The sequence below is a fragment of the Diplotaxodon limnothrissa genome, linkage group LG16 (genome assembly GCF_057381915.1).
Source record: "Diplotaxodon limnothrissa isolate DT_005_m linkage group LG16, D_limnothrissa_male_GT1.1, whole genome shotgun sequence".
NCBI classification, from domain to species: Eukaryota; Metazoa; Chordata; class Actinopteri; order Cichliformes; family Cichlidae; genus Diplotaxodon; species Diplotaxodon limnothrissa.
The window spans coordinates 10,939,188-10,961,056 of record NC_140611.1 but is presented as its reverse complement, the minus strand read 5'-3'; the positions used below and the strand labels follow the sequence as shown (position 1 = coordinate 10,961,056).

General features: G+C 39.5%; 1 protein-coding gene across 1 annotated transcript; it reads right to left on the bottom strand.

Moving 5' to 3' along the window:
- Nucleotides 1–850: 850 nt before the first annotated feature.
- rubcnl (rubicon like autophagy enhancer) lies at nt 851–20,035 on the bottom strand. The gene is made up of 17 exons (XM_085374791.1): nt 20,009–20,035; nt 12,087–12,189; nt 11,427–11,736; nt 6,439–6,713; nt 5,600–5,697; nt 4,679–5,066; nt 4,124–4,169; nt 3,923–4,028; nt 3,594–3,730; nt 3,415–3,479; nt 2,966–3,005; nt 2,758–2,835; nt 2,458–2,578; nt 2,143–2,204; nt 1,661–1,814; nt 1,144–1,234; nt 851–963 (listed from the first exon to the last, which is right to left on the bottom strand). Exons 2-17 carry the CDS (start codon nt 12,187–12,189, stop codon nt 851–853), a joined length of 2,187 nt encoding a protein of 728 aa, XP_085230917.1. The 5' UTR covers nt 20,009–20,035.
- Between the last annotated feature and the right edge of the window lie 1,834 nt (nt 20,036–21,869).

Genomic DNA, 21,869 nt, shown 5'->3' with positions numbered 1-21,869 from the left:
ATGTTTCATTTTATATGATAAGCCTATAATATATAGCCACTGTTGGGTTGAACAAGGAAATGGCAAAGTTCTCAATAACTTTTCACAAGTAGAGTTGTGGAAATTATTTTTATTTTCATTATATGAAAGGACAGTATCACAATTGTAATGTGCACACTGCATCCTGGACAGAAACAGTTGCATTTGAAACATCTGCTGCTGCTAAAAGGACATTGACTTTCTGCAGGCATGCTGTAGACTTTGTGTTCATATATAAATTATGAAAGAAAATTAATGTGCCCTCTTTGGGGATTCGTGTCAGTGTTTGTGGGACTGTAGCTTCAGGTTTGTATTGTTGACTGGAATCTACATGAAAAAATGCATCTCAGGCCATGTTATGGAATAACGCAAAAGAGGTTAAATAGTTAGTGTACCTAGTGGCTTTCTTCAGCAAGAGATTAAGTAAGTAATGTGTAATATATTATTTCTGTTGAGCAACAATCCTGACATGAAATATCGCACATGGAAACATCGCAAGCAGCTATTGAATGGATATGCTGTCCATCAGCATTACACTGAAAAGTACATATAACCTGCCAAAAATGGGAAAAACAGTTTTGCATAATTTAAGTGCTTTATCTTGTTTTTTGAGGTACAATCACTCTTGTGCCGATCAAATTTCCATAGGAAATATTAAGTCATGTAAAGGAATATGCATGTTTAACAGTGTGGTTTAAGTAGTAAGAGATAAGCAGGATGAGAGAGCAGAAACTTACTGACATATTAAAAGTGTTTTTATGTGAAGTTACAGAAAAGAAAATGCAGCTAAAAAGTGTTAAATGAACCACTGCAACACAGAACTGCTGCAGCTTCAGGTGTCACTCTTCATGGATTCATTCCGACGGTCTTTCCGAGACTGGATCCGTGCACATTTTGGACACTTTTTCACCACAAAACACTTTTTGTGAAAGCAGGCTTTGCACTCTGTGAAAGACAGAAGATATTCATAGGTTTTATGTATCCTGCATATAAACCCAGTGGCAGCATATTACTTGTTATATTTGTGGGGGGGTTGTCAGAAGAATATTATGAAGTTGTACTAAGTCAATCCTGGTTTTAGTCTATAGAGGAACACAGACTGCATCTCGCTTTGTCTATGCTCACCTGGACAGCGTTTACATATGTCTGTCTGAAAAGGAAAGATGATGTCTTTCTCTCTGCAAAACTCACAGATAAAACCTCGGGCAAGACACAGCTGTGTGAAAGAAGTGAGAGAAGAAAGTCAAAATGATTTAATTTCATACAAACATTCACACGTTTTCCTCCTCTAAACATGTGTTGTATTCCTGGCTGTATTTAACTGAAATATTGTCTGAAATGTTGCGTACTTGTTTAAACGGGCACAAGGATAGGAGTCGTGAAAAGCTATTTCTTTAAGTCATCATTTACATATTAAGTCAGGTGAATGGGCCTGAGATCTACAATCCCTAACTTTAAAATACATTTAAAATTAGAAATGCTTTTAATTTAGGTAAGCGGCAATAATATTTAATTACCAAATGCATATCATCAGCACTGGAAAATAATAACACTGTCCTTAGGTAGAAATGTACTGTCTGTACTTTCTAGCTAATAAATAACATTAAAGAGGCCAGGAGCCATCTGGTTCAGAATGACTGACCTCACAGTTTTCCACATGAGTAATGGCAGACTGCAGCACTGCTTTGGCCTGTGGAACCAGCTGACCCTTCTTCACCTTCTGTAGGTCATCCATGGAGAAGAGGTTTGACTGCTCCCTCAGATGAGCAGGGAGATGCTCCAGCTCAGCCAGCACACTAGGACACAAACACAGGGCAGATTAAGTTACTAAGTAGTTACTAGACCGTGTGTGAACTAGTAAATCTTATACCTAGCATACAGTCACGGCCAAACTCTTTATTTATTTACCATTAAAAGGTTTTTGAAACTTAATAAATCCTTGTAATAGTTCTTTAATATGTGATAGAAACATAAAAAAATACTCAGCAAATTTAATGAAAAACACATTTTGATCCACTGCCAAACCTGTAAATGAAGTAATGTCTTTATTTTATAAAACAAGGACATGAGCTGTTTATACATACATACAATATATATCAACTTTGTATTATCTCCAAATGTTACCTTTGTGATAATCTGCAGGCTTTTAGCAGCTTCTTGATTCCCAGCAGCTGATCCTGCACCTCCTGATGGGAGGATAGAGGGACATGTTAAAAAGGAATACAAAACTAAATGAAAACAACCTAATACTTTGTCATTGAATTTCAGTATCGGCTTTGAAATCTAATTCCACAGACTACTTACTAAATACAGTAAAAGAATAAATAAAATGCCAGGATTCTTCCGATGGCTATCGATATGTTTTTAAATGTGAATGATTGCTTTCGGGCATCTATGATCACGGTAAGCACAACAGTAATAATTTAGTCATTAACTCACCCTAAACCTGTCCAGTTCTTTCACTTTACTGTACAGATTTTTACCAACACAGGTCAGGTCAAACAGAGGCTGCTGCCACACTGAATCCAGCAGCTGTTTGGAGAAATCACTCACAGGGTACCTGAAATATCAGGATTATTGTGAGTTATGATGATGTTACAGGGTTTAGAAGTGCACTGCAAGTTATTTAGAAGTAATTTACATTTACAAGACATTTAATCATTTCAGTTTTCTATATGAATTAACTATACATTTAACATATGTTAACAGTTACTATAATATGTTGTCTGATTTGATCACCTGCCAAAATCCCAGCAGGACAGTACTCGACCCGGAATCACAGCCTCTGAGCCGCTGTGACAGCAGTCACAGAAATATCTGCAAAAATGAATAACAACAGATCAATGATTCATTTGTAATAACTTCATTATTTAAATATAGATGGTTTAATATCTGATTGCAGGAAAACTTAGCTCATATTTGGGTAATAACATGTTATTTTCCATACCTGCCGAGGTATTCACAGTACCGCAGTTTCTTGATGTACCCTGGTGGGAGACAGAGAGTCTTATATTTGGTTTTGCTGCTTGTTACATTGTGAAGACATGGCTGAGGCCTGTGTTTGGTATTTACTGGTACTCAACCTTGATTACTATAGACAACAATGATTTCAGTGAGGAACAGTTTTTTACATTTATTTATTCCTTTTTAAGAAATGACAAAGTTACATTTCACAGAATGACTTTGAGTTTTAGACAAAAATGCTGAATACAGTTGTATTAGTGAAGTGCATGACTTATAAATCTCTCTGCTTTTTCGGTAATGGAAGCATTTTCTGACTATAGTTTATTCTCCTGTGGAGGGATTAAAAATGGTTTTATGAATGCGAATGTAATGTTCAGATAAAAACTAAAACAAAAATCCTCTGCAATTCATATTATGTAATGCAGTACTCACTGGGCTCCACCTCGGTCCCACAACCTGCACACAGGAAGTGTTGCGAAGCCACTACCTCGCTTCGTCTGAACAAAGAAAAGAAACCCACACACATTCAGCTCTAAATACACAATCATTTATAGCATCAGAAATAAACCATTTTTCCGCTGCGCTGTTGTGTCATCACATATAAATGAGACCTGTGCGTTGGCTGGACCGTGAAGATGATCTGGAAACGTGGTGGTGCCCAGCTCAGGGATCCTCTCATCCTGGTACGCTGTCGGATCTCTTCTGTCAGGCTATCGCTGCTCACCGCCACATTTTCTGTACCCGGCAGCTGGTATGAACAGGAAGAACAGAGGATACTTGTGGTCATTTCTGGAGTCCAGTCCCAGCAACGTGTAATAAATATGCGGGAAAGTTTTCTTTGTCATCAGCCACCAATATCTTATTATATATTTATCTTGCATTAAAATACCAAGTTGAGAAAGTGTTATAGTCATAGTTAATTTGTGGTTGCTGTTCTCACCTCCTGAAGCGAGCTGCGAAGGCTTTGCCGGCCACGCTGAAGCTCAGTAGAAGGGAGCCAACTTTTTTTGAAATCCAACACCAGCTGCTGGGCTAGCTGCTCAGCACTGCACCATGGATATCATAGATTTAGTCAGATTTAAAAGAACAAGCGCTTACATTATTAAAATGCATGTTTACTGAAAGGAATAGGTTTTCTTACTTTTTTAGAGACTCTCTCTGAGTTAGTGTATGATCAACTCCACAGTCTGAAACAGAAACACATAATATGATGATTATGTTTATTCTCGTTTAATCCAATATTAAGAAAATAATTTCTATATTTAGTTGATATAATAATGTATATGTGTTGATAAATGTCATAGAAAAAAAACAACGTTTAAAACAATCAGTTCCTGATATAAAGTCAGTGAACACTAGGGGGGAAACAAATACTGTAGGCTTCAAATTTCCAAGCGCAGATAAAATCTAGATACGTTCACAGTAAGAAAGCACTTTCTGCTGATCAAAGCATGTTTATATGAGTTCTTTGTTGCTTTTGACTCAGATGGAACCTGTTGATACCATCTTCACAGCATTTAGGCTGTAAGAAATTAGTCATCCTGTAGCTTTTTAGTCTGGCTTTTTGTCTAAAAACATTATCCGGACAAAGTTGGGACAAAGGAAGATGTAGGACGACCCATTCCTGGTCAAAACAATATGTTTGATGAGGAACTATTTAAGGAATGTGTGTTTCATTAAAAATAGAATTTCTTACCTTCGAATCCGCTGTCAGTGGAGAGCACAGACAGAGTTTTCATTTGATGTTTAGGCTCATCCTTCCCTGCTTCCTCCTCCGCTTTGTCCTGTGTTTGCTGCTCTACACATGGGTGTGTTTCTCTGTGTGACATCTTCATGTCTTCATCAAGATGTCTTCGCTTGTATCTCTCTCGTCTAGGATCAACTCTGCTGTACTTTACTTTATGCCTGTGTAATCTAAATGTCTGCTTCTGTGGCGAACTCTCCTGTGCAGAGCTTTTATGTCTTTCCTTGCACATCAGGCAGTTTGTGTCCATCGTGGAACGCCACTGATCTAAGCTAAGAGTCCATTTTGCATTTTCGAGCATCTCCAGCACCATGTCCACCACAATAAAATGAGCGTTTTCCTGCACACAGACAGACACTGGTGAGACGCTGCTGAGAGCATTTGGCACCTGTCTGCTGGCACAAATCTGGCTGTGATTTCACATTTCTATATTTAATGCCAAACACTATAGTAACCCGATTAAAGGCATAAAATGAAGTAATTCATAAGTAATTCAATAAGGTAAAAAAAAAAAAAAAGTTCAGTGTCTTAGATTTACATTTACATGGTCTAATAGTAACAGATGGATAAAGATATGTGTTTATTAATGGCATGCTAAGGAGGATTGTTGATATATAAATGATAAGTTAAGCACTTGCTAATACCTTACTGATGTTTAATAGTGGGACATTATTCTACCACCTTTAATTTCATATATCTGTAGCTTATAATTTGCAGTTGTATGACTCAGCCAATAATTTTTAAAATAAGCAGCTTGTTTTACAATAGAAAAATAAAGGGGTGTGTCATTAGCGTTTTTATATTTACTTTTATTAATTTCATTGCAAAATAAATAAAACTGTGAATGACTGTTGGGGGGAAAATGTAATGTACCTTTTCCAGTTCACAACTGGTCTTGTAGATCTCTGCAGGGGATGCTGGGATATCACTGCTGCTTCTTTCTTTGCTTTGTTGTGTTGAGGTAGCACATCCTGATGAAACACACACACACACATAAATAAACTGACTGGGTTTCTAGCCTTTTTAAAATTTATATGTTTTCAGTGTTGCTAACGTCAGGTTCATATTTGCATTCAGTGCACTCAGTGTATCACTGTTACTGTCTGCTCAGTTCTATATTTTTATTCTTGGGCTTTATTGAGAGTATAAACGTGGGTATTCATAAAACACTAAAAAGTTTTCTCAAGATTATGCCAAAGGAAAAGGTGGCAATATAAATGTGTACAAAGGCCTACAGTCAAAGCCTGGAGTAGCTTTACATGTTTCACAGTTCAAAATAATCCCTATTTATCGTATACGTTTTCCCTGAATCCCTGAGTTTACACTCATGCCTTGAATCCAGCTTCTTTCTGATGTCCTTCTCCTCACAGAACTTTCTCTTATTCTTTTTTTTTACTTTTACACCTTACAAGTACAGTGTGACGTCTGGGTTTTTATGAGTTGTTGCCATCAACTTTTATGTCTCTTAACTTCATCACGCTGAGATTCAGAAGTGTTTGTGGTACATTTGAAAGACGCCATCCTAAATAATCTTTTCCCTTATTAAAGAAAATCTGCAGCTCAAAACCGGGAATGAAATCATAGAGTTAGTGTGTTTTTGGACATGGTTAGTCTCCTTATAGGCACAATAAAACTGCCAGCCACCCTTTACTACTTGACACAGCTGAAAAATACAAAACAAAAATCAGTAAACCCCAGTAATGCTATTTTACCTGGTGTGTTGTTGGGAATGCAACTACTCTGGGTCCGCCTTTTATGCTCCTCAGCTAATCCCTGCTGACCACTGTAGGGAAGGTGGAGGCTGGGAGTCAGAAGCCGTTTCAGATTTGATGAGATAGAGGTAGAGCTTTGCTTTTTAGCCATCTCCACTGCGAATGACAACTGATAGGAGCTCGGTTTGGATTCCAGATCCTCCCCGCTGCTGGATGTCGACCACTCCTGGGGACCCAGAGACGGTGAACCAAAGACAGGAGATGGTGGGTCCGAGCTAAAAGCAGAAACATTTCACTTTAGATGGAGAGGTTTCAAAACAATGCAAGTGAAGATCATTCAAGAAATAAACACCAAATTAAATGTTAACCATTAAAAAGCACATATTGTGCATCACCTGACAAGCAGCTGAGTGGCATCAAATGTTTACTCATCACTTTAACAAGTAATTAGTTGTTAGTAGTTAGTGTGAGCAGTGAAAATAGTATGTTCACTGTATTTTCAACAGAAACATGAGGAATATCCTGTTTCTTCTTTTTACTTTGAGGCATAAAACCATAGCTGCAGAAATAAAATAAAGGTCTCTTTATTTACTCATTTCAGTTCCTGTTTGCTCATAGGCTCTTGGCAACCACACAACTTTCATGACATTTACCATAAAGTATCTCAAATGTCAAACACTGTGAGTCCTAAGCAGTAAACACTGGCTCCTGCTGCAATTATTCACAAGAAGTAAAGCTTGTTGTTTACATATACAGCATACTGTGTAGTGTTAACATGAGCTTATTAGTTTTATTGTGTTACTTTACCTCCAGCAGCCAGTTATCCCACAGTAACTGAAGTCTCTAAAGCCTTAGCGCCATCAAGTGGTGCTAGATTAACACTGTGGTAAGCAGACTGTGCTATATTCCTATTCACTATTAGGTATGAGGTGACCACAAAGCAACAACCTAAATGTGGGGCAAAGAGTGTGTGTCTGTGAGACAATGTGGGACAGCTGGTGAAATGCTAAGAGAGGGCCTGCACTTTTCATGTGTGTAATTTAAAAAAATAAACACACAAACTAAAGGACAAAAATACTCATTCATATGAAGGAAATTTTCCCAGCCTGCTCACTGAGGAATGCAAGGTTGTGTTTTTCATGAGGCTTCTTTCGCTTGTCTGTTCCCTTTTTCTATCCCGATAACTAGGAACTGTTGTGCGTACTGAGCAGTCTGGTGACTTTTGGTTTCAGCAGGACGGCATTCACACAGCACCGTGTCTTATTTAGAGCAATACATATTTTGTAAAATTGGCGTGTGCTGTGTTTAGTTCGCGTTACAGCTGGAACTCAGTGAAGCTGCATTTCCTTTTCTCTGAGTTCGACTCCACTAAAAAAGGCAAAGTTGTGACTTTAAGGTTATTTGTTTCTTTTCCCCATTTATTAGCTTAGTGTAGACAGTAAGTGAATCTGCATATTACCTAGATACATATACGGTGAATAATGTCTCCATAGGTCAAAAAACACTTTTTCTTTTACAAAAATGTACTTTTGGTGTAGTTATTAACAGATTCACCTGACATGGAAAAGCTTTGAGACCAGGAGGAAGCAAAAACAAAGATTCAAGGGAGCCCAACTTTGTGTCTTCCTACTGCTTATCACAAATCAAAGGATTACATCAGGAAGGGCCAAATCAAACATGCAGATCCATCCACTGTGGACACCCTGTGGGAAATAAGGGTGCAGCCATATAAACTGAAAACTTAACTCTAACTCTCCTTTAATTAATTTTATAGTTATCAGATCTATACATGACTAATGATACCTTTTTGTGAAGCATCTTGCAAAACTAACTGAAGTGTCCTAATTTTTTGCTAAAGGATGCATAAAAGTATGCAATATAGACAGTTTAGTGAAGTGTAGAAGAGGCAGAACAGGTTAGTTAGCTGTACCGCTGTGGAGGTTCCAGTGATGCACTATGTTGGACTGGTGCAGGACAGGCTGTGGTGCACATGTTAGGTATTATTTTAATAATTTCTACCTTTGCTACTAGCTTCATATTGTGTAGGACTGGGATGGACCATTAAATTTCCCAAGGGTGGGACTGTTGTGTTGAACTGCATCAAAAAGCTGAACTCAGTTCGGCTCAATATTAATATTATCTCTATAAATGGCCACTGTCTGTTAAGAGTAGATGTTACAATTTGTCAATGCAAATGTGAAATAAGCACATGCCAACATTGTATCACTATAATCAACATTCCCACAAACAATTGTGGACAAAGTGTGTTTTGTAAAATTTCCAGATTTTCTGTTTATAGTTTAATTACATCATTTGCAGTTTTGAAAATGCAAAGGAAAGTCACATCAACAGCAAATGCAAGATTTGCTTTCCATTGTGCATATGAGAGCTCTGGAATGTCCTTGTCACAAAATTTCTGCTCTGTTTTTAGCACTTTGCCTACGCTGAGCCACCTCCCCCATGTGTGGGAACCTATGTCACCATGTTCAGTCTGATGTGCCTACAAAAGTGCAACAAACTGTCGGTGATTCAATGCTCCTGCCCTGATGAAATTGACTATTTTAGTTACAGCATCAGAAACCTGATTCATTTTTAGCACTGACTTACACTGCACGTCCTGCTGTATGATACAGTTCAAAAATACCAGTTCCTGTTTTTGGTTAATTTCATTTTGCATCTGCTTCAAAAGCAGATTTGAACAGCCATAGTTTGTAACATCAGCCTGTTTGTCCCATTGCAGAGCTTGCCTCTCCAATCATGCCTTTCACTCAACACATTCCTGATAGCTCCGCTGTCCACTTTTCAACTGAAAATCCAGATTTCCTGCAAAGGTGTTGAAAGACTCTTGATCTTGCTTGGAGAGTGGCATATTCTTAATTGCTCCTTTCCTCTCAGGTGCAAAAGAATTCACCAAACATTCACTGATAAACTCCCCATCAGAGTATGAATTACAGTTTTAGCGATTTTGTTGGAAGTAAAAATAAAAAACTGGATGATTAAAGATTGTTAAAGAAAAAAAGAGAAGGGCTTGTTGCTTGTGTAGCTTTGCTAGCAAAGGTTCAGATGTCGAGTTCTTGTATTTCTCAATCCTTAAACATAGTAATCTGCTCCAAAAACCACACACATGGCTTTACCTGTGACTACAGTAAATAAATACTTAGAAGACTGTGTGTTAAAAACTCTGCATCAGGGGGTCTCAAACTTAAATGAGCTGTAGGCCACTGCTGCTACTGTCATTTCATGTGAGGGCCACTGTAGTGTTCAAAAAACAAACAAATAAGAAAACACCCACAAATATTTCTGAAAATCTAGTGTTTTGTTCGTTTTTTTAATAATTTCAAATATTGTATCACAAGACAAAACTACAAACAGGAAGACTTTTTTTGTGACTCTTAAATAACTGAAGCCTTTTATTGAACTACCAAAGAAACAAATCGGTAAACTGTTTCTGACCAGACACGTGGCAGCACTTCAGCTATGATAAGAATGCAGACATAAGTGTACACATGAGTTTTTGACTGCTAGTGAAAACTGTCTTCTTCACAAATAACTCTCACTAAACTCAATCCCTCAACATGTTTTTACTCTCTGTTCATATTGCCTTCATATTAAATAGCTTTTTGCTTTTTAAAGGACTTATTTTAACATTGCAGTCAACAACAAACAAATCTTCCCTAAAAAAAAAGGTAACTTCAAGAGCCAAATTGTATTATATTTCTTCACATCAATATACAGGCCTCAAGTAGGTGTGACGTGGGCCACAACTGGCCTCTAGGCCGCAAGTTTCAGACCCCTGCTCTATATTCTGCATCAGTCTTTCTGACATATTTCAGGGCCAGCAAACTCGAAGTGGCATTTACTTGCAGACATAAATGCATGTTTTGTTTTGTTTTGTTTTTTCATATCATCTTCACAGCAAAAGAAACTAAGTTCTATTGTGATTTCCCACAAAATGTAAGGACTGTTTGCTGGCTGAAATGGGACAAACTGGGTGTATATCTATCTATATTATGCTTAAATCCCAATTTCCAATTGGCCTCACACTGGCAGGGGCAACCAAATGGGCCAGGTGGAGCCCGGGGCCATACCATACTCTGGGCTGATCTAGAGGTCTGGAAATCAGCCTTTTAGCTCTCTGCTTATGTCTTATTTAAATCGAGTTAGCCCAAAGAACAGAAAATATCAGAATAACAGCACAGCACCACTACACCCAATTATAGGGTTCCCCCACCAGCCGAATCCCATTTTAACTCCTGGTCCTAAGTATCTGAATAATACAAGTGTTAACATGTTTTATGCCACCTACAGTTTACCTGTGCGTACTGAACTGTCGCAGTAAAATCATGTAGCATGCAGCTTTGTTCAAGTGGACAAAGTTGTTGCTTTGTGTGGATTCCAAACAGCTAATGATAAAAGTCATTCATGAACTGTAGCACTCAAGAGAAAAGACTGAATGACTCATGCACAACTCTTACTTCAAGTTTGATACGATAGTTACTGGTTTGCCCATCATCACAGCTTACAGCTTATTTTAGAAAAGCATCACCTAAAAAAGCACCTTTAGAAACGTAATATAATCGTTTAGGCTTTGTCTTTTTTTACCCATGAAACCCTTCCCTGGTTTCTTCACCCCCAATGAATAACAACAAGACTTTAGAAAAGTATCTATCTTGCAGTGTTGCCCTTTAAAAGTTAGAGTCACTCAGAATGTGGGAGACAGTTTCAATATGTTTGAGGAGGCATTGTGTTTTTTTAAAAGCACACTGCACTCTGATCGCTCTACACACTGCTCAGCCACAACAGATGCTTTAGCTGATAGGTGTATCTCACCGCACTTTGTTATTATTTCTTATATAATTAGTCGTATATTCCATCTATGACACATGTAGATCTGTGTTTCTTGGTCATTTTTTATTTGTTATGCAATCATTTGTAATAATGATATTGCTGAAATGTTTTGTAATGCTTTGAACATATATAGTGGTTACCTGGGACTAGATGTATCATTTACTCCTCCGTGCCAGGAGATGGGCCTGCTGCGTCTGGAAATGACCGGACTGCTCCGGGGAAGGTGGAATTTTTTATCCTCTGGATCCAAAAGAGAAAGTTCCTCTTTGCTCTGGATGTCAGTATCTGTCAATACTATGTTGCCTTTCTTACACTCATCACTCAAACCCTCACTGCTGTGGCTGAGTCTGTCTGACTTGGAGTCAAGGAAAGATTTAAAATTGAGGCAAGTGACTTTTGTCTGCTGGTGGTGATGGGAAGATGATGAATTTGCTTCTGCTCTGTCAGTTTCTGGTGGTGACAGAAGGAGAAGTGGGTTAGAATCCATAGCAGCTGACTGTTGTGTTTGGTAGCAAAGCAAAACAAGGGAGACAGCAAAGAAAAAGTTAGGCCTGATCAATATGTATTCCAAAGGCATTCTTCGTTTTAATTGCACGTAGATTTTTGGAGCTGGAACCAGAAACAGAGACTGTTCTGGAAAAGATATGTCCAGATAATTTCAAGCTAAAAGCCTAGAAGTTTTAAACTAAAGCTTTGCGATAAATGTTTCAGTAACTCTCTGGTGTTTCCTGTGTGGTGGCGGTCATACGTCTTTCAAGATGCCTAGAACAGAAGGTTTACAAATATGTGCTGGATCTTACCTGTAGATGCCATTGCAGGGCTTTTTGACTCCACTATGTCCACATACCAGCTGACATACTTGGAACTATACAGAGAGGAGGACATGGTGCTGTGGCTTCCCATCTGTGCAGAAAAAGAGAGGCATTGTTTCTCAATTACTTTGAAGCAAACTTCCTGCTGCTTTCAGAGCAGAGGCAACACAAGTACCAGTTGTGTTATTGACTAATGGTTGTACAAGATCAGAAAGTATTAAATGTTCTGTAATATTGTGTAAGTTATTAAGCTGCTGAAAATGTTGGGAAGGTTTATTAGTTCTGCCACAATTTGGAACTGATGAGAATAAAAATAAATAAATAAATATACATATTCATTAGGCAAGGATATGCAAGATTGTAACCTAAATCTTTATCATAATGCAAATTTTAAAGTGTGAAGGTATCTCAGGGGAGAGTTAAAGATTTTTCAAATTTAAAACAATTACAAATACACTGTCATCCGAACTCCCAGTGTGGAGCAATGCATGCATTTCCCAGGAAATGTGGCATCATAGACTTTTTACTTGTGCAAGTCACAACTGCACAGAGTGTGTAGCTGAATTATTTCATTAGCTCAAAGTAGAGCAACTGTTTGTCTGTGCCATCAACTTCTCTGGATGTTCTCAATTCTTTCAACTGGCAAGTTATAAATATTACTACATCCACAGATGCTGATAACTGTTTGCAAAGGGGAGGTTGGCAAGATGGCGTCGTAGCGCGAACACCCGTCTCGCTGTGCTCCGGTGAGGTCCCCCGATTATCCGTCTAAAATACGTGTTCACCTGGTGAAACGTTGCAAATGTGCGTGGGAGTAACTCTATAATGAGTCTGGACGACTATTTTTCTAAAATGCCTAACGTCAGGTCTAAGAAAAAGACAGCTCCGGTTGTGCAAGCTAGCGACATTGTGGGTCCTATGGCGGCTGAGCCTGAAGAAGCTAACGCCAGCGACACAGAAATCTCCGCTGACGCTGAGGAAACTGGGAGTGATATCGACCCGAATATCCTTGCGGCTCTGAGTAAGATAACTGACAGCATTACAACTTTATTGGATGTTAAAGTTGATACTGTGCTGGCCGCAATCCGTGAACAGACATCTCGGATCCAGGCTCTGGCGACACGGGTGGGAGACGCCGAGATACGGATTTCAGGCGTGGAAGACACGGCAGGTGTATTGCAGGCGAAAGTGGCTCGACTCGAAAAACAAGTAACTGACATGGCAGACCACATGGACGATTTAGAGAACCGCAGCCGCAGATGTAACCTTCGCCTGGTCGGGCTTCCCGAGGGCACGGAGGGAAATGATGTTGTCGCCTTCATGGAGTCATGGCTCCCCTCCTATCTCGAGCTCACAACTAAAAATGGGAAGATCAAACTAGACCGCGCTCACCGCTCTCTAGCACCGAGGCCGGGCCCCAGCCAGCGCGCCAGACCCATCATTATGAAGCTTCACAACTTTGCTGATAAACAACGTGTGATGGCCGCAGCTCGGCGCCTGGCTACGCAGCCGAACCAACCAACAAGTCGGATCAAAGTCTCCTTCTTTAATGATTATTCAGCGGCGGTAGCCAAGAAACGCAAGGCTTTCGACGAGGTGAAAAGCTGCCTGAGGAAGAAGAATGTGGATTATGCGCTTCTCTACCCCGCCACACTGAGGCTGTTTGCCAACGGCAAGGAGAAGAGATTTAACACACCGGAGGCAGCTGCGTCCTACGCGGACTCGCTGCCCTGAATCCCCGTAACCACCGGAGTACTCCTTTTCTTCACACTATGCCTTAATTAACCGGTGTGAGTACTTGCCGAATCTAGGCGTATATGACTCTTTTTTTTCGTCCTCGCTGCTTATAAGCGACCAGGTGAAATCTTCCACCCCATCGGGCACCGGACGGACTGTGTTTTCGTCTATGGGTAGGCGTGAGTTACGCGCGTGCAATGCCCTTCGGCTTTCCCGACGGGCAGGAGGAGATTGGTTTTTCCCTACATGTTTAGTAGGGCTGTTGCCAAATCACTGTTCTTTGAATGTTCCGTCACACAGCTCTTTCATGCCTTTTTTATTTTTATTTTATTTATTTATTTTTTCAACCAGGGTGTGGTGAACCCTTTGGCTCAATATGCTTTGTGTGATACATGAATAAGTCTAATAATGAGTAGGCTGCGAATATGCACCTGGAATGTACGAGGGGTTCACAGCCCTATTAAGAGGAGGAAGATATTTACTTGTCTAAGAAAGGACGGTGTAGATGTTGCTATGTTACAAGAGACACATCTTGATAATAATGAACACTTGAAGTTGCAACAAGGATTATATGGACAAGTGTTTTTTTCATCCTTCACTACAAGAAGTAGAGGAGTGGCAGTGTTGATTAGGAAAAATGTACCTTTTGTAGTAACTGATTGCGTTAAGGATCTGAAGGGCCGCTACGTGATAGTCAAAGGGATTTTGCAAGGCCAAAATATCTTATTACTGAATGTTTATTTTCCACCTGCCCACCCAACTACCTTTCTTACCAAAATGTTTCTGGAATTAGCCCCATTTCTTCCTAACTCTACCGTTATTATTGGTGGTGATTTCAACTTAATGTTAAATCCGCTTATGGACAGATTTCCACACAGCATTGCAACTCCTTCTCCTCAGGCCAAAGCGCTTCATGCTCTATGCGACGAGTTTGGACTTGTGGATGCTTGGAGATATACTCACCCCTCCGATAAGCAATACACATTTTTTTCGGCTCCGCATAGGTCCCAAACTAGAATTGATTACTTTTTTCTCCCGAAAACTGACTTAGGTTCAGTAGTATCGTGCGACATAACAAGTATAATCATCTCAGATCACGCTAGGGTAATCATGGATCTCGATCTTAAAGCTGCGCTTCATAGGTCCCGCCACTGGAGGCTTAATACCATTATTCTTAAGGATGAGGAATTTACCTCTCACTTCTCTGCAGAATTTAAAGCGTTTTTGGATATCAACACCCCCTCAGCTACTACTGCCTCTGTTTTGTGGGAAACATGCAAAGCTTATGCGAGGGGCCTAATTATTTCGTATTCTGCGACAAAGAAGCGACAACGGATGGAGGAACAAAAATCTTTAGAGAGCGAATTGATGGATAAGGAGAAAACATATATTGCCTCCCCATCACCACCATTATGGCAAGAAATAACCGCACTCAGGTCAGCGCTGAATTGCCTTCTTACCAGAGATGCAGAGAAGAAACTTAAATACACCAGACAGAGGTTCTACGAGCATGGAGATAAGGCCGGTAAATGTCTGGCGTACTATGTTAAGAAGCGCGCAGAATCGAATACCATTGCAGCGATATCTGATGAAGGTGGCCACAAGATATATGAAAACAAACTGATAAATGACTGTGTTAAGAAGTTCTACGAAGCCTTGTACTCTTCTCAACAAGTCCCGGAGGGGGTGCAGCTGATGCATAATTTCTTCACCCAATTCGACTTACCAAATTTGTCAGAGGAACAGAAGACTGCCCTTAACAGCCCTATAACTAAGACCGAAGTGTTTAAGGCTATTAAATCACTGCGAAGTGGAAAGTCGCCAGGGCCTGATGGCTTCTGTTGTGAATTTTATAAACAGTTTCGGGATATTATTGTGGAACCGCTTCTTGATATGTTCAACCACTCCTTCATTACGGGTGAATTCCCGCAGACACTGAAGGAAGCCAACATTTCCCTAATTCTAAAGAAAGGGAAGTGTCCTGATTTGTGCGGATCCTATAGACCTATAGCCCTCTTGAATGTAGATAGGAAACTGCTTTCTAAAATTCTGGCCACCCGCTTAGAAAATTTTTTACCTGTGCTGATAAGGGAGGACCAGACAGGCTTTATAAAGGGTCGAAACTCAGCCACCAATGTTAGACGCTTACTGAACGCTATTGTAGCTTTCAAGCAAAAATCTATTGACGGCCTGGTGCTTTCTCTCGATGCGGAGAAAGCATTTGACAGAATTGAGTGGTCTTATTTGTTGTATACTCTGGGCAAATTCGGCTTAGGGGAGAATTTTATAAAATGGGTCAAAGTTATCTACAATAATCCACAGGCAGCAGTCCTGACTAATGGACTTAGGTCTGATTACTTCAACACTCATAGGGGAGTTATGCAGGGCTGCCCCTTATCGCCCCTTCTATTCGCTCTGGCCATAGAGCCTCTTGCTGAGGCCATAAGGGCGACGCCCACAATACGTAGTTTAGAGATTGGACAGCTGTGTCATAAAATAACCTTATACGCGGACGACATCTTGATTCTTTTGACTAACCCTGTAACATCCGTACCCAGTCTCATTGAGGTGATTGACAGGTTTAGCCATTTCTCTGGCTATAGAATCAATTTGGCTAAGTCAGAGGCCATGCCTCTCGGTACTCTTTTCACAATGCCGGCTACTGTTCCTTCCTTTCCTTTTAAATGGTCTCCTAATGGATTTGTGTATTTGGGGATCTTTATTACCCCGTCTCTCGACCAATTGTACAAAGCCAACTTCACACCCTTATTTGGCAAACTCAAACAGGACCTAGAGCGGTGGGCGTCACTTCCTGTCTCCTGGCTAGGACGCATTGCCCTGATCAAAATGAATGTGCTGCCCAGGCTATTGTATCCTATCCAAATGATCCCCGTCTTGTTCTCTAAGAGAGTACTGAAGGACATAAATGGTTGGCTCACCTCTTTCATCTGGAACAAGCGCAGACCCAGACTCAAGATGGCAGTGTTGCATCTGCCAAGCTCCAGGGGCGGCTTGGATCTACCTAATATTAGATTGTATCAGCTTTCTGCCCATTTAAGATTTGTGAGCGACTGGGTTAGGGGTAAAACCTCAATCTGGTCGGATATTGAGACAGCTCTGTCACAATGCAAACTGAGCGATCTATTATTTTGTAATGATTTTAACGGAATTAAGGCCCTTTGTACAAATCCTGTAACAATCAACACCCTAAAAGCGTGGCGAATTGTCCGCTGTCTTGAGGGAAGATCGAGAATAACATCAACCTTTACCCCTATAATGAATAACCCTGCTTTCCCTCCGGGTTCTTTGGACCCCGGCTTTCAACGATGGTCTGATAAGAATATTAAGTCTCTTGGTGACCTTTTCTCGGGTGGTGAACTCATGTCGTTTGAACAGCTTACCAACAGTTACGGCTTGCCTAGACAGGATTTCTTTCGTTTTTTGCAAATACGACACTATATCACTCACAATACAACCCTTGCTGAGCACCCTGAAGTATCTGATGTTGAGAGGGTTTTGTTTGGGCAACAGCTGACGGTGTCTCTGAGTTCATTTTACCATGTGCTTAATGCTTTGACTACCACTGATGCGCAGGGGATTAGAGGTGTGTGGGAGAGGGAACTGTCGGTAACCATAGATGAAGATAAGTGGGATACCGTTTGGTCTCTCGCAAAAAGGATTTCAATTTGTACTCGGACAAGAGCAATCCAATTTAAGATTTTACACAGATTACACGTATCCCCTCACCGCAGACACCTCTTCAGCCGCTCTCTTTCCCCTGTGTGTCTTAAGTGCAAAACTGATGTAGGGACTTTAACTCACTGTTTTTGGTCCTGTTATAAGCTTCAAGAATACTGGGCTGACATTACAGGTGAACTGGGGAAAATCTTCCACGTTGATATAGAGATGGACCCTTTGTCCCTGATTCTAGGTCTTCCAAGTGACCGCCTAAAAGCGGCGGCCAACAAAAGATTGTATAACACTCTAACATTTGCAGCCAGGAAAAATATCCTCTTACAATGGATCAACGATAGGACTCCCACTGTCTGTGGCTGGCACAAAATAGTTTTTGAACTGATTCCTCTGGAATACCTCACACACGTTATACACCACAGTGTGGGTCAGTTCTATGGGATGTGGCACCCCTTTTTGGACTATATTGGACCGGACCTTTCCGCTATCTTATTCAAAGGACTACTACACACGTGATCACCACCCGGGCGCTGTAAGACTGACTCACCACCTCTTGTATGTTATATTTTGTATTTTGTATCTTGTATTATGCCTTATTTAAGAGCTGTTGTGTACGTTTTGTGTTTGTACTGTTTTGTTGTTCTGTGTCTACTGTCGAGACACTGTCGTGTTAAAGGAAAATCTGCAATAAAAACAATGATGAAAAAAAAAAACTGTTTGCAAAGGGGATTTAAGCATTTATGTAAAGAGTTAACAGAGTTAAGTGATGCATGTGTTTATATACACTATTCTTAATGACTTGTTTTGCTGCACAACTATTATAATGAAGAAGATCCTTGTAAAAAATAATATGTTTTTAAAAGTTCATACCAGCCTTATGAATTCAAATGGAGGAATTCAGTGTATTAAAAACATAAAACATCATACTAAAATAATGAGAATAGCAGAGTATTTATGTATAACCATCGTTCAGAGGTATTTGGGTGTTTTTATAATGATAGTTTCTAAAACTGAACCAGAACATGGGTGTCTTTTAGGTTACAGCAGATGGGGCTGAACATCAATCGTTCATTTCAGTTGCTTTCAAAGACCTCACAAACTCTCCTGGAAAACAGCTACTGTGGCCAATACTTCATAAAAGCTAATACATGCTAGCAAAGTCTTTAGTTCATCTAGAATTAGAACAGTCTCAGCCGAGAAACTCCAACAACCATGTGCAGAAAGATCTAAGATCTAAGCTTTCATGCTTTGTAAAATAACCCAGCCTGTGCAGTGTGGGTGTGACTCTGATAAAAAAAATGGGTGTTGGAGACATCACTCTGTGAGAATTAGCACTATCCTGTACGCAAGACAAAACATTAGAACTACGAAGCATATCAGTCTACATAAAGGTTATTGTAAAGACCTGACAGTGAAAGGTAACACTGAGAAACTTGTTAAATTAATGACGTTTAAAAAATTATTTTATTGTTTGAACTCAAATTTTTAAAAAAAACTCGAACGCTTATAAAGCCAACTAAAACAAAATAAAAATACCCAGGACATGTCTTTAGTTTCAGCTGCTGTCAATACAACCAGATAACTACAACTTACAACTTAACTTTTTTTTTTACATGACTTACACGTAGTCAGTTCTGCCTAACATAATGCAGAGGTTAGTTGGTGATTTAAAAAGATAAGAACTTTCCTGACATCACTGTAGCTTATTGGTCCTGAGTTTAGGGCACCCTGATGGCCAACTTCTGCTTTTTTACTTTTTTTTTTACTTCTACCTGGGAATAAATGACAAGGCCTGCTAGAGGGGGATTTTAGGCTAAAACATGATCCATGACGATCAAATTGAGGTGTCACAAGTGGTTACTGGTTACATTGGTACTGAAGTGTTGTGAACCGAATGTCACCGTCTTTGAATCTGAATAAAGCTGGAATGTTTAATCAAAGATGAGAAATCAGCGTAAAACACAAAAGAACTAAATTAAATGAGAAAATGTAGCACTGAACAGCCTTCAACGTCATTAACAGACCTCACATCCAACTAAAACTACAGTTATTTTATAGTCCACCCTCTGTATCCTCATAACACACATATACAACAAAATGTATCCCCAAACAAATCTAAGAAGTGGATTTCAAAGATTTGAGATTTTTAAAAAAAGGAAGAAAACAGCCAAAGATATTTCAGTGCAAATACAAATGTATTACTCTCAAAGCGACACAGAAAGCAGTTTCTACATGAGCCCTGCTGATTAATCTCTCTTATATATCGCTCATATATCTTCAAGGAGCTGCTTCGCTTTAATCAGCAAACAGAGCTTCCTGTATGAATGCAGAAGTAGATTCTAATTGTAAGTGATAATGTCTAAAATATTTCCCTTTTTTGTTTCAGTCAAAGTAAAAAGCAACACGTTGGAAGCAGAGAGAGGGGGGAAGGCAGACAGCAGAAGCAGCACTGACCAGAACACAAAGCTCAGGCTACTCACCAGTTAGTGACTCGAAGAGGAAACCTGTCAGTCTGGTGAAGGGAAGACTAATGCGAGTCTTCAAAAAGCTGCGGCAGCTGGAGAGAAAGGAAGAGGGCTGGTTGGTTTTCAGCACTTCCTGTATTTAAATCAGGTTTGTATTTTCTGTGTCTCAGCAGTCAGTGCTGGGCTTTTTTCCACTAAGAACAGAGACACCAAGAAGCTCTCAGTACACCGCACAGCACCTTACCACAAAATTACCCTAAATATGTAATCTGCCACTTAAAAAAACACAGGCTTCTGACTTTTTCTCAACTATTTAATAACAGGGAGTTGATTCATTATGTATTAAGTCATGCTTTTATTTTAGGAGCGTTCATAATACATAACACATAACATATAATTAAAATATTTCTTGTTTCTTTCATTCTAAAGAATGAAGGAACATTTAATGAAATAGAATCAGATCGATTATAGGAGCAAAAGTGTTTCCTTAAACCCATTGCAGGTCTTAAATGTTGTGTTCAAAGGTTCCTCAATTTAAACACCGTCACAGACGCGAGTGCAAAGGTTTCGTTCAGCAGCATATCTTACGTGACATTTCTCAGTGCTCAGCAAAGGCTGGCATGTTAGCTGGCAGCTGGCAGAGGTGAAAGAGGAAGTTCTAGTACAGAGACAAGTATCAATGGCCGAGGGTGTTGTTGAGACGTGATCAGATTGAGACACTTACCTCCAGTCTTTACCTCCAGGTGGCAGCATTTCAGAGCCCAGACATAGCTCAACGTCAGTTGACATTCGGTTGATATTTCAGAACAATTGGTATTTCAGATATAAAGGATGCAACCAGGAATTGTCTGTCTGTCTGTGACAGACAAGCGAACCTGTCTGTGTTCACTTCATATACTGCATTTCCATGGAGGTTTGGATGTTTCAGTAAACTGCTGCAACATTTCCTATTTTCCTAGCAACATGAGAGATAGCATAGAACTTTTGCACAGTACTTTAGACACGGTCAAGTCGACTGGTGAAATTCAAACCAGGTTCTGAAGGGGGGAAGTGATTTAAATGTTTTCGTGATGCTCAGGACTTTTTCAGTTAATTTTTAACTGCTGTAACAAAGAGACCTTACAACTCTGGGATGAATAAAATATATTTCAACTTTGCCATGTCTTCTCTTTAAGGGGTAACTTGATCCAGTAGACAAAGCAAGACGAGTCATCTGAGAAAACTCTTATAAGACTGATTTTAAACTACAAGTCTAAATGTAATGATTCAGTAAATGTTGTAAGTAAATATGGCTGTTTTTATTAGTGATTATGAAATAAACATTACAACTCATTTGTTTGCTTTAATAAAAGATAAAGATAGATGACTGAGTCTTTTTGGGAAAGAAACACCAAAATCTTAAACCGCAGCACTTCATTCTTTCAAGCATGAACATCCAGAGATGATTTGAATTTCACTTTAAGTGTATACTATTGCATATTTGGTGTACTTCCTCATTTTTTAGCTGGTGAACATGAATACCAGACTTTGTAGTCAACAACAACAACAACAACATATGTTTTGATAATGCCATTCAAAATGCCATAGAAAGTAGGGACTTGGTCTGGAGTCAGTGTCGTCTATTCCTCTGTTATTTTGTGGCTTAATCAGATCTCTTTCATTGTTATGAAGACCACATAATTGACTTACAGTGAGCTCAACTTTTTTGTAACATAGTCACTATTTTGGGGGTAAAAAAAAAAGTGCTTAAAAAGGAAACACGAGCTACACATTTCCTGAAACACACATTTTTACATCCTGGTACCTCATTGACATGACATCACTTTATGTCAGAAAATTGTGATATCAGAAAGAAAAGAAAGCTCTAACTGGTAAA

Bases quoted from the DNA above. Each gene is read 5' to 3' on its own strand.
- rubcnl (XM_085374791.1), bottom strand. From the start codon at position 12,189: ATGGGAAGCCACAGCACCATGTCCTCCTCTCTGTATAGTTCCAAGTAT. The intron at 5,698-6,438 runs GTAAAATAGCAT...GTGTTTCATCAG, and splicing joins CATTCCCAACAACACACCAG to GATGTGCTACCTCAACACAA. The intron at 1,815-2,142 runs GTAACATTTGGA...TTTGTGTCCTAG, and splicing joins GCCTGCAGATTATCACAAAG to TGTGCTGGCTGAGCTGGAGC.